This window comes from Podarcis gaigeae (genome assembly GCF_964106915.1).
Source record: "Podarcis gaigeae genome assembly, chromosome: 16".
Classification (NCBI taxonomy): domain Eukaryota; kingdom Metazoa; phylum Chordata; class Lepidosauria; order Squamata; family Lacertidae; genus Podarcis; species Podarcis gaigeae.
In genome coordinates, this window is record NC_139693.1 from 39,385,404 (window position 1) to 39,403,093 (window position 17,690).

Sequence of the window (17,690 nt, forward strand, 5' to 3'; positions counted from 1 at the left end):
TGGACCTCAGAGTTTGGCAAATCTGGGATCATTCTTAGACAGGCTTCCTCAAAATGGGCCCTCTAGATGCTTTGAGACTACAATTTCCATCATCCCTGACCACTGGTCCTGCTAGCTAGGGATCATGGGAGTTGTAGGCCGAGTTTGAGGAAGCCTGTTCTTAGGGAATCTGTGCTGATTTATATGACAGTAAATTATTATGGGAATGGGCTCAGTGGTGAAGTGCCAGCTTTGCATGCAAAAAGTGGCAGGTTCAGTCACTGACATCTCTGGTTTAAAGAGGGAGATGATCAAGACCCTTTTCTCCTGGAAAGTTGCTGCTGGTCGTAGTAGGCAGTGTGAGATGGGATGGACAAATAATCTGACTTGGTATTGATGCACATGAACAAAATGGGCAAGATGATGAATTGCAGGGTCACACTAGAACCTACAGGGCATGCATGTGTAATAGCCTGCTTTTCTACTTGCATGTGCAATGACTTGGGAGTGTGAAGACATAGCCAGGGAGAGAAGGGTTAAACAACCCCTTTCTGTCCTCCTCACTTATGTTCTGCTCATATTTGCAGCCTTCAAATTTGTAACATCTAGTAGTTTAGTCTACAACTTTAACTCATGAGCTACTTCAATTAGGATTTGCTTGACTTGGTTCTAGGTCATGTGATTCTTTCCCAACTCAGCTATTCCAGGCTAAGGTGCAACAAGAATGTTGATGGGAAAGGGCTAGAGCCACCTCAATAAACAAAGCTGGTACTGCATGTTAGAAGTGCAACAGCAAAGATCATTCAGTTAGTAACTTAAAAATTCATTCTATTAGTGTTAAAGACCTGAACTAAGGCTCAAACTAAGAAAGTCAAAATCTCTCTGTTCATTTCTCCTTAAATTAGACACTGTTTTTGTAAAGTGTAAAGTAAAGTAAAGTGTTATAAAGGGTTTTGGTTTCTCTGGCATCCAACTGTGTTGTTTAAGTGACTTTGCAGTGCAGTGGATCTGAGAAATCTAGCATGGCAAAAGGAATCAAAATGCAGGGAGCTCTTGAAAGTAGGATGGCAGAATACAGATTGGTTTGTGTGTTCTATAATACCAACATGGATTGGCTTGTTGGGAATTTAGAGGGCTGTTACAGATAGAGACCTTGAGGATAAGTGAGTTGGTAGAGCATGAGACTCTTAATCTCAGGGTTGTGGGTTTTCTCATTGGGTGAAATCTTCCTGCATTGCAGGGGGTTGCACTAGATGGCCCTCATGGTCCCTTCTATGATTCTAAGAGGGCAGGTTGTTGCTAGCAGTTCTCAAAGAAGAACCATTCATTTGTATGAAGTGTCAGGGTAACAAAGTGTCTTGTGAGTGACTCCCCAGATATCATGCTGGGCTGCATGCTAGCAGATGTAGACACGATCTGGAGCCTCAGACACACTTTTAAAAACTGAAATATTATTTTGCTTTAGACAACAGAAGAAGAACAGCAGTTAGTGGAAAAGATGAAGCTAATGTGGGATACACTTTTTAATGATGCAGCAGCAGTTGATCATAGCCTTGGAAGCATCAAAAAGACATTTACTGAGGTACTGTTCCTTTAACGTTTATTGCAGAATCGGATGAATGCATTTGGAAGAGGAGCTAAACTAATTTGGTTCATATTCCCTCTAGATCACAAGGGAGCAGATTGCAAACTACAGTAAGGAAATTGATGATTTTTACCATAGGTTTATCACTGAAGGACCAGGTTCTGTTGGTGAGAATCTTGACAGAGGTAAGAATGTGTGCGGGTTAGTACTCCTCTTATTAGACAGCTGGAATAAACAATGGATAATGTTGCAGTGGCCCGGAATTCTTCAGACCTTCTTATACGAGAATATAAACACCACGGGTTTCCGGCCATGCTTACAAATCAATGGTGGTTGTTCTTCGTAGCCCTCTGGGGGCTGTGAAGAAGTTCAAGCCTGGGGGGTTGACTGTATCCTGCAGTGCCACGTAATCCTGCGTCTGCCAACTTGAAAGGCAGAATGGGAGTGACCTGGGAGTCTGTCCCTGCCGTGGATGAGCCTCGGCATGATTTGTGGAGGGTTTCTGGATAATTTCTGGATAAAAGATAATTTCTGGATAATTTCTGGATAAAAGATAATTTCTGGATAAAAAATGACTTTTATAAGACACTTGAAGAAATTTTGTTTGAATATATGAATGAAAAGATAATCCTGATGGGAGTAGCTTCCCTGGAATGGGTTAGAAATATAAGAAAAAGTGATACAAAAGAAGGGAAGCTACGCAAGGCCTTTTTTCAGATGACAGACAATTTAAGTCTAATTGATATGTGGAGAGAAAAACACTTACTGTACAGACAGTTCACATTTTATTTGAGTGTGCAAGCAAAATAGACGCTGTATGGCTTTCTAAAAATTTGTATATTAAGGTAAAGAAGGTAGAAATTCTACCTTGGACATTATCAGATCACAACTCTATCATTGTGGAATTAAGAACAGCACAAAATTTCCCAATGAGATGGAGATTGTGATGGTTATATGGGGTTGCTCGTGCGTAAGTTGCCGCCACTCCTGGCTAGGTTGCCTGGTTAAACCCTTTCCTGGCTGGACCGCCCTTCACTTCGTGGCTGTTTCAGTCGCTAGCAGAATCCGTGAGTTTCTTGAACTTCTTCCAGCAAAGAAGTTCTTTGACGCCAAGTCTACGCCTACTTTCCCTGCGCGGAAGTCTTCTGCGCAGGGTGGGTGTGGGTAGCGGAGGACCTGTGCTCTCCCCACTGGTCTCCGGCGAAGAGTCCTTGAGCCCCCTCTCCGATTCCCTGGTGTTACGCTGATTTCCTTCCCCAGCTGATGAGTTCCCTCTCTCCCTGCTGGGCCCTTGCCTCCACTTCTGGCTCCGATGTCAGTTCCCTGATTAAATGAGAATTTAATGATCAAGGAATATTAGAAAAGGGGGAAAATACAAAAGGATTATTTTGAAGTTAGTTTAAATCAGGAGACAATTCTAAAGGTAGTATGGGATGCGAGCAATGTGAACACGCAAGGTTTTTTTTAAATTTTTTTGCATACCAAAAAAAGAAGAGAGTTGAAAAAGCAGGAAATTTTACAAGAAATAAAAAGGAAAGAAAAAGAATAAATTCTCCTTGAAAAGAGATAGTGAAATGCGATACTAAAATATTGCAAACAGTTTTCAATTATAATAAATCAAGAAGTAGAGTGGGAAATTAAATATTTAAAACAGAAGCAATTTGGAAAAAGCTAACAAACCAGGAAAATTATTAGCATGGCAAATAAAGGAAAGAGAAGAAAAATCCTGTATAAATAAAATTAATATAAGAAGGTAGATTTTTGGAAAACCCTAAAGAAATAAGAGATCAGTTTATGAGTTTCTATAGATAATTATATTGAGCTAAACAGAGAATACTAAAATACCAAAAGATAAAATGTTAATCCTGAATGGACTGGTGACAATGATGGAGATCTGGAAAGCTCTGTTCTGTCCAGGTGAAACTAGGGATGGGTGAATCTGTCAATTTCAGTTTCTATTTTTCCAGTCTTAAATTCAGTTCCTGACATTTCCACAGCAATTTGCAAATTTTAGTTAAAATTATCTTCCTTAAAATTTATCAACATTTTAGTGCAATTTTATCCTAATACATTTATATGAGAATAATTTTGGCTAATAATAAGCATTTTTGCAAGCAATTTCAGCTAGTATAATGCATTCTTGAATGTTATTTTCACATATATATATATATATATATATATATATATATATATATATGCTTACGCACATTTTATGCTAAATTTGTACATATTACCCATGTGGAAAAGTGCATTGCAAAATTCTGAAAATGTGAGTTTCAAGGAAAAGGTGAGTTTTGGTTTTCATATTCCTTTTGGAAAGTGTGCATTAGGTAAGTATGTCTTTAAGTGTGAACTGAATAAAAATTATCCTAAGTCTCTGTTGGGACTCACTATGGCCTCAGTTGAACTTAGAGGGCACTGTAGAAGAAAACACCCAGAGCTTGCTTGCATCTGTCCATTGGAAGAGAAGGTCAGTAATGGGGACCAAACTTTCTCATAGGGAAACTTGTTTCCCGTTACTGATCTTTTCATTGAGAATCTGCTGGTAGATTTCCTGGGAAAGTGTTCTGGGCCAGAATGTGTTTTGTACAAGAAGCAAAAAGCACAGTTAGACCTTACCTGAGCTTCTGTTGTGGATCAGATCTTGTAGAGATTTCACCTATGGGGATGTCTATAGCTAAGAGTGCTACATATGGTGACTATTACTCATCCCTTGATGCCATATATTCTCTATTGCCATCTGCAGGGTTAGAGCTCATGGTAGTTTTTGAAAAAGAACTGGAGAAGCATGAGAAAAATCGTCAGGAACTGGCAAATGCTGAAAAGCTATTTGACCTTCCAATCACAATGTACCCTGATTTAATGAAAATCCAGAAGGAGATGAAGGGCCTGAGGCAGATCTATGATATTTACAAGTTGCAGCGAGTAAGTGGGTTTGTTTTAAATAAATGTGTGTGTGTGTGTGTGTGTGTGTGTATATATACCGTAGATTCCGGCGTATAAAATGACTTTTTAAACCTGGAAAAGAGGTTAAAAAGTCAGGGGTCGTCTTATACGCCAGGTATGGAGCCCGCCCACTGCTGCTTCGGAAGCTGCCAAAGCTGCCGCAGCAGCAGCAGCAGCGGGCGGTGGGCTCCGCGCTGGGAGGAAGCTGCCCAGCGATGCTAAGCCGGCTTCGCTGGGCGGCTTCCTCCCAGCGCGTAGCTGCCCAGTGTGTTAGGTGACTGGGCTTATAAGACGAACCCCCAAATTGGCAGCTGCCAATTTGCAGGGTCGTCTAATATGCCTAGTCACCTAATACGCCGCAGTCTACAGTGTATATATATATATAGAGAGAGAGTGTGTGTTCTTATAGCTGAGGGCTTTGTCTCACACAGGGGGAAGATGCTTTGCACTGCTGCATCCCTGGGGAGCCTCAAAAGGATGCAACATCTTGGTTCTGGTGCGTCTTTTTGAGGATTGCAACAAAATTTTGGGGGCCCCCTTCTTGAAAGTATGGGGAGCTGGCCCCCATGTCCCCGCATAGATGGCACACCTGCACGAAATTGCAGTGTATGGCCTATTTCAGTCCAGCCATCTGTAAGCAGGGGCTCGGTCCATTGGGTAGAGAAAGTCAAATGGAATTATCTACTATCTGTACATTAAGTTTTAAAAATAAGAGTGCTTTCTGGACTGGTAGGGGAGAGCAGTACCTTTTTAGGGTGTGTCTACACTGTATTTTGAACAAGTTTTGCACTATATGTAGCTACAGGTATTTATTTTATTACATTTGAATCCCTCAGTTCATCAGAGATTGGCTTCCAAAGCAACTTATAACAAATTAAAGTCTTGGTGTGTGCACGGTAGTCACTTCTGTCCTTTGACAGTTGGTAATATAATCCAGGTTCCAGGTTTTTCTCTCCAGAGGGAAAGTTCAGGAGAAACAGTGGGTGGACTTGGAGGCTAGTTGGTGACAGCTAGTACACACAACATCTAGACTTCTATCTAGAGATAGATGTATCAGTCTGTTTCTGGTTTATCAATCTCTTGTGTACAGGCAGCGTTCCAGGTCATCATGCAGGATGGTGGAGTGCACATAACCCTGCTCCACCCTGCTATGACACTGCCCCACCTTGCCCCCTTTTTCAGCTACTACTAGCTTGCCACGATGTGCGCATGCATGGTCATGCATCAATTGCATGTATGTTAATCAGTTGTTTCCTCTACTTCATTCATAATTCTGTCCCATCCCATTTGCACATTTGTCTCTGCTGTCTGTACAAGGATTTGTTTTTAAGATAAATATTTTATCACAAAATATATATCTCAGTGTGAAGATTTCTAAATATATTTTACACTAATACATTTCTTTGTGCATATTGGTACTTTTTTAAAAAGTGAGAACTGTATTGCAAAACTTAAGAAACGTGAAAGCTGAAGGATACTTATATTCCAGTCTGTTTATTAGTTCAGAAGGTACAAATTAGCTCAATTCTCTTAGAAGTGTAGACCAAACAAAATCATCCTACGTTCCCAGTTCTTACCCTGATCAGCACTTCCAGGTTTTTATGTGCAATGCTTTGTACATTCTCTTTTTTGGCCAGAGTCTACTCACCTTTCCTACTCAACAATGTGTGCGAGAGTGTTTGTTTGTGTGTGTTTGTGTGTGAGTGTGTGTGTGTGTGTGTGTGTGTGTGAGAGAGAGAGAGAGAGAGAGAGAGAGAGAGAGAGAGAGAGAAGGGTATACACCTTCTATAAATTGGTTCAGATCTAATTGTTTTGATCCATTAAACCAGGCATAGGCAAATTCCAGCCCTCCAGATGTTTGGGACCACAATTCCTATCATCCCTAGCTAACAGGACCAGTGGTCAGGGATGATGGGCATTGTAGTCCCAAACATCTGGAGGGCCGGAGTTTGCCTATGCCTGCATTAAACCATGTGAATGAGCCATGTGGCCATGCAATTCCTCACCTCTTCTCCCTTATATTGTGTTCCTTAATTCAAAACTTCCAAGGTTTCTTAAAGTACAATTTTCAATAGAACCAGGAAATTAGTTTGAGCAATCCTTGCTAACCAGGATATCAAACTAGTTTGATTCTGGTTTTATAGTCTGGTTTGTAGGACCATGACAACTCCAGTGTTCCATTTCAGATGTCACAGCAAACATTAGACATATTGAATTAAGGTGGATTACAGAAGGGGAAAGGAAACAAAGTGGGAACATGCAGGCAGGCAGCTCATTCCTAGTCTGATATAGGGTTCTTAGACTGACTTTGTTATGACTTAGCCAGACCTCTACTTCCTTCTCAGCGCCTGGAAGCTATGTCTAGTTTTTGAAAAATAGACTGTCCCACCTGTTTTTCTTTTTATGGATTCAAGAACTGGCAGAGGAGGAGGAAAGGACTAGAAGTCTCCACCATTTCTCTGGCCATCAGACTTGATAGTTAGTTAAATAATAATAATAATTAATGATGTAAAACTGTTGTGAATTTATACCATCAAGAGCAACAAATGTGTTTGCAATATTTCTCCCTTTTCCCCCCTCAGCTAATTAGAATTTACCAAGGGAATTATTATTATCATCCATGTGTCTCTTGTAAATTCCTTGTTGAGGTGAATAAGGGAACATTTGCTTTAAAGATCTACTTAGCCTAGGCCTGGCATTCTTAATCTTTTCTTCATAAAAATAAAATAAAATAAAAATCTCTGTCTTATCAGCAAGATACTGTTACAAAAGCCTGGTACCTGCCCCTCTCTCTGCCAAGCAGTGGCAGGAGTTCATGGGGCTACAGGCAAACACACAGTGTCTGTGTCCCTTTGGAAACTGTTGTGCTTTAAGAAATATGGTTTATTCACCTATTTGCACCTTCAGTCTGCATGGAGGGGGTCCAGATCTTACAGTCATTCCAAGAGGCAGCAGCATAAGATCGATCTCAGCCCTTCCTCCTCCTTCCCAGAAAGCCCTTGCCCTCCCCCAGAGCAGTTACATTGGCAACCTTCCAAATCCCTAGTCTGTGGTCACACCTGGGGCAAGAAGTTATCTTTTCTTGTTAACAACCCTCAATGGCTCTCTATTGTTCCTAGCTTGGCCAGGCTACCCAAGAATTCCTTTGCAGCTTATATTCCTCCCTTCATACCACAAATAACCAAAATCCTAGCATTTATTAATTTTACCCACATCTATAACAATATGTTTCTTATAAGTTATTTCCTGTTTCCAGGCTGCTAAAGAAGAATGGTCTCAGACTCTGTGGGTGAACCTCAATGTGCAGGTGCTGCAGGATGGTATTGAAGGGTATCTAAAAAACCTTCGCAAATTGCCAAAACATGTCCGAAGTGTGCCTGTCGCCTATCATCTGGAAATGAAGATGAAGGCATTTAAGGACTCAATTCCTTTGCTGCTGGATTTGAAAAATGAAGCATTGAGAGAGAGGTTTGATTTCAATTCATTCATATACGGTTGCATGTTAAAGCCAAACATTTCAGTGATTTGAAGCTACACCTGATATGGAAGCTGTGTTGGACATTTGGCTTCCAAAAAATGGAACCCTCACTTTCGGGTTTGCAGCATTTGGGAGCCAAAACGTCCATGTACCAAGGCATTTGACAACCACGGTATGGCAGTATATGGACTTTTTTTTGAGGGGGGAGCCTCCAAATGCACACACCACCCTTGCATTTGCATCGCAGTGGCAAGTATGGGTATGGGACCAGGTGCTCCCCAGGGTGTAATGTGCAGTTTTCTCCTAAAGCAACGTATCTTGAACCAAAGCACCTCACTGTTGATCTGCTAACACTTTTCAGGCACTGGAAAGAACTGATGCGTCGAACAAATACATTTTTCGACATGGCAACAGAAACATTCACTCTGGAGAATATGTTTGCCATGGAGCTGCACAAACACATTGATGTTATCAATGAGATAGTTAGTTCTGCTGTGAAGGAACTTGGCATTGAGAAGGTAAAGTTCCCCTTTGCTATTCCTCTTTCTTTAGGGCTCTTACAGCAATAGCTACAGCAAACGGTTACAAACTTTGAATTTATTTTTTTGTCTTCTCATAGGGTGTAAAGGAAATAGTAGAAACCTGGGAGCACATGAAATTTACTGTGCAAAGGTACTTCAAAGGCACTCAAGAACGGGGCTTCATTTTGGGAGCTGTAGATGACATAATTCAGATCCTGGATGACAATGCAGTCAACCTCCAGAGTATTTCGGGGAGCAGATTTGTAGGACCTTTCCTGTCTCTGGTTCACAGCTGGGAAAAAACTCTCTCCTTGATTGGTGAAGTGATTGAGGTAGGGGAGTAAAACTGAGTCTACTTCATGAGTGGTTTTGTAGTCTCTTTCATTTACCTGTTATCGTGTGCCGGGCAATGAAACCCACTGCCCCTTTATCTTAAGTAACAGAAGGACTCGGACAAGCATCTGGGGTTCAAATTAGGCCACAACTTTATTGATTACAAATGTAAGTGTTTGGCATAGCAATGGGCAGATCTGCTACGTCTAGCCCACCTGCTGGAGAAATCTGGGGGTGGTGGCCAAACCTGATAAAGGATGTCCTATGATATACATCAAAGACCTGACAGGTTTGCCACACTGGGGATTGCTGTGGCCCTCAGCCCCCACCTGGTCAGAAAGACAGAAGTACCTCCCTCAGGATCCTTTTAATGTGATATACCGCTGCCATGGAATGGTAGGGATGCCGCCTGCGTTTCCCCCTCTGGCAAGAAGAAAGGATCATATCCAATGCCATAACTGCCAAAGTTGTGATGCTTGCTATGAGGAAGGCAAAAAACCCCAGATAGGCTGAATTAGCCTACGGGCAAAATTCCTCTCTGGCCCCCAATATGGCAACTGAAGTGATCCATAGCAAGGTCAAGCAAATACCAAAACAGGGAGGGAGGGACATCTGGAAGGTGATTGCAGTGCCGGGCAAGGCAATTGGCCACTTTATGCGCCCAGGGAGCAGATCCGGGTGAAGACTCTGTATGAGTCTCTGTCAGCTCTGCGCCCCCCTCCCTCGAAGCAGCCCCCACTGGCCTGCTTGTGATTGGCCAAATTGAGGCAGGCAAATTAGAAATTCCCTCAGCCGATGGGAGAGGCAGCTGTGTCTCCCAACAGCCATGGGGGCCTAGCACAGGGAAGAGGAGGATGGTGGTGGGCCCTGCTGTGCCACAACTGCTGTCCAACTCACAGGCAAGTGAACAGAGATTTCCCCTTTTTAAAAAAAGCAATATTTGACTTTCCTAGGTCTGGATGATAGTTCAGCGAAAATGGATGTATCTGGAGAGTATATTTATTGGTGGAGATATACGATCTCAACTGCCAGAGGAAGCTAAAAAATTTGACAACATTGACAGGATATTTAAAAGGGCAAGTATCTGACTTGTGGGTTAATGGGAGCATTGAAGTACAGAATATTGACTGTATACATGGTTTGAATGCATCTTATATGCACAAACACACCTGTAATCCATGGTGTTAGCTATCAGTAGCTTCTCATCTTTATTTATTCTTACCTGCAGATAATGTCAGAAACGGTCAAAGACCCAGTAATAAAGAGATGTTGTGAAGCTCCAAATCGTCTTTCAGACCTACAGAATATAAGTGACGGCCTGGAGAAGTGTCAGAAGAGCTTGAATGATTACTTGGATTCCAAGAGGAATGCTTTCCCCAGATTCTTCTTCATATCAGATGACGAACTTCTTAGCATTCTGGGCAGCAGTGACCCGCTGTGTGTTCAGGAGCACATGATCAAGGTGGATAATGGGCTGATCCTAGAAACCATTAAAGGGCCCTTTCACATTCTCCCTTTCTGTGGTGTATACAGTTGGATTATGAGGCAGAAGGCGGGGGCAACTTGGGTGCTTCCCACTGGTATCCAAGGGAGCAGGAAAATTATCCAGAATTTCCAGACCTGTCCTGCTTCTGACAAAGATTCTGATGTTTATAGAAAATGCTCTTTCACATGATATATTGTTACTCTATGGAGTTCCTTGCCATAAGTTGCAGTGGTGGCCACTGGCTAGGTTGCTTCAAAATGGGATCAGACTAATATATAGAGGATAAAGCTATCAATTGTTGTTAGCTGTAACAGCTGACAGAACCACCATGTTCAGAGGCAATTTGCTATTCAGTGCGAGTTGCTGGGGAGCAAAGGGAGGAGAGGGTTGTTGCCTTCATGTTCTGCTGGTGGACTTTGAAATAATTTAAATACTGGTTTTGCTTTTAAGCAGAAATACAAAAGCAGTTGATTGGCCACTGTAGGTGCCTGGATGTACAACTAGATGGGAATTTGGTTTGAGCCACCTTTCCTTTAGTTCATTTAAGAGAGTTTTAACTAACTGTATATTTTGTCCAGACACAGAACTAGATCACAGGTATATTTCACATTTCCAAAATGGTTAGATATCTGATGAGTTAATAACTGTCAGTATTATTCCTGGTCACAGGGCAAAGGAGCAGGCAGGAAAGGCTAACCCATCTTCTTGTTCTAGTATGGAAACTCCTGGCACATTGAGGGCATCCTCGGAATGAATCAAACTTGCTGTTCTTGTTTTCCACCAGAGGATGGATCAACCCTTTTCCTGCCTGGCCTCCTGCCTTGAATATCAGAGTGGAACTGCATGTAAAATTCAACTTTCAGTTCCTAATATTTATTTACTAAGGTGTGGCTTATGTATTTCTGTAAATTTGGGAGTTCTATACTTTCTTAATGGGTATTTCTAGGGCCATAAACTTGCATCTACTAACCAGGGATAAGGCCTTGAATCATCTTTGAATCTGAAGCAAATCTTTAATCAGGAGAATATACCTGAATTTCATACTGGTGATGCCATTCTCCTATGTGAGTAGTGTCGTTGCTTCAGTGTTATCTCCTCCTGGTATGTTTCAGATGTATGACAATGTAGCCGCTCTGAGGTTTCATGAAGATGACAGTGGCATGAAGATAGCTACTGCTATGATTTCTGCTGAAGGCGAAGTGATGGAGTTTCGAAAGGCTATCCCAGCTGAAGGTAGAGTGGAGAACTGGATGACTGCTGTACTTGTTGAAATGAGGAGGACCAACAGACTTCTTACTAAAGAAGCCATTTTTCGGTACTGTGAGGACAGAAGCAGGTGAGGTAATCTAATGCAACACATTTGGTTGGCAGCAGGGTGAGCTGAATGAGTCTTGTCAGAGAAGAAGGCAGGGTATAAATAAATTAACAACAACAACAGTGTTGTGTAAGATAGTATTTCCATGGCATCTCTTTATGCTGGGCTTCCTCCACCTGGCACCCTCATGATGTTTTTGGATTGTAATTCTCATCATAGCCAGGGATCATGGATGATGGGAGCTGTAATCCAAAATGTCTGGACAATGCCTTCTGCAGTGAAAGTTGTGGCAACCTCAAGGGCCAGGATGGGCTGTTCAGTCTGCACAATGTCATATTGTATACATAATTCCTACAATTTAATTTAGTATTGTGCTGCTCAGTCATGAACATGGGATTCTCTATCCATGTAAGATAACATTCTGGTATAAAAATTGTTATCTCATTTGCACCAACATGCTAGGCTTTTACAATCCAGAATCTTTGTCCATCTTGGCTGGGAACTGCTGCCTTCTGGTTCTGGTTGTCCTTACTCTTCCTGATTGCTGTAATCACAGCATGATGCATATCAGACATCAGTGCACTTTAGATCAACAGGAATCTGTGCATCTGCCATAAGAGCTATGCTGTTTTGCACACAGATCTAACATTTGTGCCATTGCATTCCACATCCCTAGGGATGTAACCACCATAGCCTGACTGATCAGGGCCTGTATAATCCTTGCTGATGAGACTCAACATTTCCTTATGCTTCTTTCTTTGCTTTACAGTACTGCATATTTAAGCTCAGCAACCTTTTTTGGCAGAACCAGCATTAGTTACTGACATTTGCCAAGCTGCCCTGTGGTTGTCAGCAAACATGTCCACTAGACATTACAAACTAGAACTCTATATTTCAGTGGTGGTTTTCACAGAAGAGTCCTACAGAACATTATTCTACCCACCTATGTGCCCTCCACATTGTAATACTCACTGAAGCATTTGATGTAGTTTTTGCAAATCCCTCGGTGTAGATGTTTCACATAACAACCTGAGAAAGGAGCATTTGCTCATCCACTGTGAATGGGTTGGCATAATGAGACATTCACAATTATATCCTAATAGTGGAATGGGCTGTCACCACACATACAGCTTCAGGTTTGGCTATACATCTCCATGCTGGGTATGCTTCCCCTTTGTATCCCTGCCTTCTTGGTGTTTTATTTCTCTTGGTTAGCGATCCTACTAATTGAGCTGAAAACTGTAAGTGCAACTGGAGGGAGGATAGCCAATATAGATTAAGTGATGTACCTTTGTCAAATTAGAGAACACAACCCTCAACATGGATGTCTCGGGTCAATCCAGAAGCCCTGTGATTCAGTTTTTGTATCCAGTAAGTGATAATAATAACAATAATAATAATTTATTATTTATACCCCGCCCATCTAGCTGGGCCTCCCCAGCCACTCTGGGCGGCTTCCATAAAAACCAAAAATACAGTAAAATATCACACATTAAAAACTTCCCTGAACAGGGCTGCCTTAAGATGTGTTATCCGTGTTCTTAAGGCAGGCACATCTACTATTTGAGGCATTTCTGGAATAAGGTGGGCTAGAAGGCAGCCTAGCCAGGCTAATGGATGGTGCCTTGCCATCTCAGCTCTCCTGCTACATCCAGAATGCTGTACAAGTCACCCTTCTTTTCAATATTATAATGATTCATTGAGATATAAACTTTTTATCTTTGTTTTACTTGATTACTGCTGGTCACCTGGCAAAGTGATTCTGCTTTTTCCTTAGAGTTGACTGGATGCTGATGTACCAAGGTATGATGGTGCTGGCTGCCAATCAGGTGTGGTGGACCTGGGAAGTAGAAGACGTCTTCCGAAAAGTGAAGAAGGGAGAAAAACAGGCAATGAAAAACTACGCCAAGAAAATGCACTTCCAAATTGACTCGCTAGTAACCCGAATCACCAAACCACTAAGCAAAAATGACAGGAAAAAATACAATACCGTTCTCATAATTGATGTCCATGCACGGGATATAGTTGATATATTTGTAAGAGACAGGTAATTGCAGGGTCCAGATTAGTAAGATTGCTCTGTTTAATAAAAGTAATGAAACCATTCTTGAGGTCCCTTCTGTGCTTCAATTTCCCCTTTTCCTCCTCCATCCTGTCCGCTTTTCTAACTTCTCTTGATACCATTTGCTGACCTCTTTTGATTTTTGATGTTGTATGTTTCATGGAAGCCTGGAACTTCTTTCTCTCTCTCTCTAGCATCATGGAAGCTCGTGAATTTGAGTGGGAAAGTCAGCTGCGTTTTTATTGGGACCGAGAACCAGATGAACTCAATGTGCGCCAGTGCACTGGTGCCTTTTCTTATGGCTATGAATATATGGGCTTAAATGGGAGACTGGTCATCACACCACTCACAGACCGGATATATCTAACACTCACACAGGTAAACCAATAAAGGGGCTTTTCATTTAGCTTAGGTTCTTAAGTGCTGTTGAAAACAATGGAAGGTAAGTTTGGAATGTATATTCATAGCCATGCTGTTTTTATTGTAATTATTTGTATAGTTTTAATAAATGAGAGAGAAAGTTTTAATTCTTTCAATGTTTAAGTGTTTTTTTTAAATATTTCCTTATGCGTGCATTTCTTTTTTTTTTTTGTATAATTTTTTATTAATTTTCCAATACAATTATACAGTTTTATCCAAATTTTAACAAATTATCTCTTTTTGGACTTCCTTCAGCTTCTATGATAATCATCCATATTTATCTTTTTAATACACATTCCCTTCATTTGTATTGCCCTCCCCCTTCTATTTCTTTTAACAATACATCTCAACTTTTACAGTGCTTCTTGAAACCCCACTAGCGTTGTTTGCACATCACATACACTTTTCAGATATTCAACAAACGTCCCCCAGTTTAAGTGTTTTTTAATTATTGTTTTTTCTATGTTTTTAACACTTCTTCATTTTAGCTGTAAGCCACCTTGAGTCCTGTCAGGGAAAAAGACAGGGTATAAATAAGTATATAATAAGAATAAGAATATTCTGCCTATACGGTATACAACTTTCCTTCAGTTGGCGTCTTGGCTTAGAACAAAGGATCTATTCATGCATGGATGGAAGTGTCATTGATGCAGGATTCTGGTCCTTAGCTAATGATTCAAGCTCAGAATATCGGATTGGTAATAGGGGAACTTCTGTGTGGCCTCCCTGGCTTTCCCGGTCTCCTCCTACCCCTCTCTCTCTGGCTGCAGCAGGGGTGGCCGTGGCGACGGAGACTGGTGAGTGCTAGGCTGGGGGGGCAGCTCTGCTGTTCTGTCTCTCAGCTGCAGAGACTTCCAGACCTCTGAGCTCTGCTGGATTGCTGCCAGGTGATTCCAGTCCTGGTGGGGCTGAGATTGTTGGGGGCTCTGCACAGCCCTTGTGACTTTCGCCTTGGGTGCTGCTGGCACCCCCCCTGCTTGCAGCGGTGGTGGCCTTGTTGGCGGTGCGGGGACCGGCCAGAGGACCCTGTTGATATTGGCCAACAGGAGTCCTACTGAAAGCAATTTGAAACAGGAGTTGGTTGCTCATTGTGTGTACACTCATCTCACTTTCACTTCTGATAAACTGGTTCTGCAGTTTTTTGTGTTACAGTGGTACCTCGAGTTAAGTACTTAATTCGTTCCGGAGGTCTGTTCTTAACCTGAAGCACCACTTTAGCTAATGGGGCCTCCCGCTGCTGCCACGCTGCTGGAGCACAATTTCTGTTCTCATCCTGAAGCAAAGTTCTTAACCTGAAGCACTATTTCTGGGTTAGCGGAGCCTGTAACCTGAAGCATCTGTAACCTGAAGCGTATGTAATCCGAGGTACCACTGTATTTTCAAAATCTTCCAAACCTGTTTGATTGAGGGTTCTGCAGGGGAAAATAACTATGCATGCACACCATAAAGAGTGCAAATCTTTTAACTCGTTTTCAGTTCTCTTCAAGATGATTGTCTTTCTCCAGTTATTCATTACTAGAGACTGGAGAATCTAGCACTCATTGCAATGGCAAAGTAGATTTTCTCCTTCTTTGCCTCACTTTTCTATGACTTTTCCTCCAAAGGCCTTGTCCATGTATTTGGGTGGAGCACCTGCAGGTCCAGCAGGAACTGGGAAGACTGAAACAACTAAAGATCTTGCCAAAGCCTTGGGCTTGCTTTGTGTAGTAACTAATTGTGGAGAAGGCATGGATTTCAAGGTAGGAATATCCCCTCTGCATTCCTGTACTGCTCTCTTCTTAATGACAGAAAACCACCTCCATGCCCTCCAATTTGGCTGGGGCAATCACAATCACAGAAACACATGAACAATCACGGATTTCTAACTTCACCCTGGATGTCCTGAATTTCTTTTGACTCTACACTTTTTGTCTCTAGGATCACTTGACTACCCTTTTATATCTCTAGGGTTACTTTTCTATTTCTATGAACTCTAAGAGTCTACAGAGTCCACAGTGAAAAATAAAACGGCAACATCCTTGGGGTGGGAGAGGGAAGTCCCCCCAGTGCGGCTACCAAGCGCTCACAGGGAGAAAAGAGTTCTCCCCAGCTTAGGCTACCTGTGCTTTGAGCCTAGCGGCTACAAAGCAAACACCTTCCACCTCCAGCCACTTAAGGACAAAGTGTGCTCTGTGTCCTTGCTTGTCTGGATAAGTCCCTCTCCAAAAGCCATCAAGGCAGTGGTGGCTGCTTTGGGACAGGGTCCGTTGGTGGCTTGAAAGAGTTGAGAGAAGTTTTCCCCCTTCTTCCGTTTACCATGTGCGGGGCTCCTATAAACAAACTCCTTCCCAGCAGCACAAACCCAGCCTTCAGCTACCACATAGTGGATCAGCATCCCTCAGGCTCCAGGACAAGCCGTCCCTTTATTTATTAAACTTGCACTTAATTGGTAATTCAGTTTAAATTAGCTGCTTGTGCTTCTGCCCTCTTGCAACTTCCCCGCATGGGGCTGGAGGCATGCACACCTGCCTGGAGCTCGCTGGGCTCAGGAGGGAGGGAGGGAGGGAGGGAGGGAGCACCTTCCCATGCAACAGTGGGGCTTACTTCAGAGTAAGCGAGCAGGGCCATGCTTCCCTTGGCTGCACTCTGCAGGTAGCACTGAAGGAAGCCTGGAGGTGAAGCCTCAGCCATGGGATGGAACTTCTTCAGGGTGCCTAAGACCTCAAATATCTGTCATGTGACTGTGGCTCTCCTGGGTAGCAGTAAGAGAAATCTTAAGTCTGGATGCCTTTTTCACTCTGAACCAGAAGGGACTTTCATGATCAATGGCTGCCATTCAGTTTTAATGCTTCTTCATCTTTTGCATTCTAGGCAGTGGGTAAGATTTTCTCCGGTCTTGCCCAATGTGGCGCGTGGGGTTGCTTCGATGAATTTAATCGGATTGATGCCTCCGTGCTTTCAGTCATCTCTTCACAGATTCAAACCATCAGAAATGCTCTGATGAACCAGCTGAAAACATTTCAGGTAAAGAGGCAGGGAAGATGATTTTGTGCATAAAGGGTTGGATTAGTTTTCAGGTGCACTAATATGTACATGCATGTAAGTTTGGGATATGACGATCCTTTAGTGGGTCCATTTCTTTCTCTTACGTATCTGTCTGAACTTCAATTAGGCTTATGTTTCAGTTTGAAGGGCAAGAAATTTCTCTGGATCCGCGAATGGGCATTTTCATCACCATGAATCCTGGCTACGCAGGCCGTACTGAGCTCCCTGAATCTGTTAAGGCTCTTTTCAGACCTGTAGTAGTAATTGTGCCAGATCTCCAACAAATCTGTGAAATCATGCTGTTTTCTGAAGGTTTTCTTTTGGCAAAGGTAGGTCAGTGCCTTCACAAAGAGCTGGCTCATTCATAATGCTTATTACATATCTGTAGTGTTTTGTGAATGTTGTTAGCCAATTTGAGGACTTTTCAAAACTGGGAATATTATATATATATGTATATTGCAAGTTTCACTTAAGGTGTTGAACCTATAGTGGTTCATTCACACACGTGATTCATGTAGTTATGTTCATGTATGAATAAAGT

General features: G+C 42.3%; 1 protein-coding gene across 2 annotated transcripts in view; it reads left to right on the plus strand.

The window, feature by feature from the left end:
* The window catches only part of DNAH10 (dynein axonemal heavy chain 10), a 141,559-nt gene that overhangs the window by 49,573 nt on the left and 74,296 nt on the right, over positions 1 to 17,690 (plus strand). For both annotated transcript variants that reach the window (XM_083716644.1, XM_083716645.1), the window contains 14 exons: positions 1,445 to 1,561; positions 1,647 to 1,749; positions 4,311 to 4,489; positions 7,767 to 7,978; positions 8,350 to 8,506; positions 8,608 to 8,841; positions 9,796 to 9,918; positions 10,071 to 10,304; positions 11,441 to 11,664; positions 13,421 to 13,690; positions 13,900 to 14,083; positions 15,730 to 15,864; positions 16,976 to 17,128; positions 17,290 to 17,478. In XM_083716644.1, coding sequence (XP_083572770.1) covers positions 1,445 to 1,561; positions 1,647 to 1,749; positions 4,311 to 4,489; positions 7,767 to 7,978; positions 8,350 to 8,506; positions 8,608 to 8,841; positions 9,796 to 9,918; positions 10,071 to 10,304; positions 11,441 to 11,664; positions 13,421 to 13,690; positions 13,900 to 14,083; positions 15,730 to 15,864; positions 16,976 to 17,128; positions 17,290 to 17,478 — 2,514 coding nt within the window. The remainder of the gene's footprint in view (positions 1 to 1,444; positions 1,562 to 1,646; positions 1,750 to 4,310; positions 4,490 to 7,766; positions 7,979 to 8,349; positions 8,507 to 8,607; positions 8,842 to 9,795; positions 9,919 to 10,070; positions 10,305 to 11,440; positions 11,665 to 13,420; positions 13,691 to 13,899; positions 14,084 to 15,729; positions 15,865 to 16,975; positions 17,129 to 17,289; positions 17,479 to 17,690) is intronic.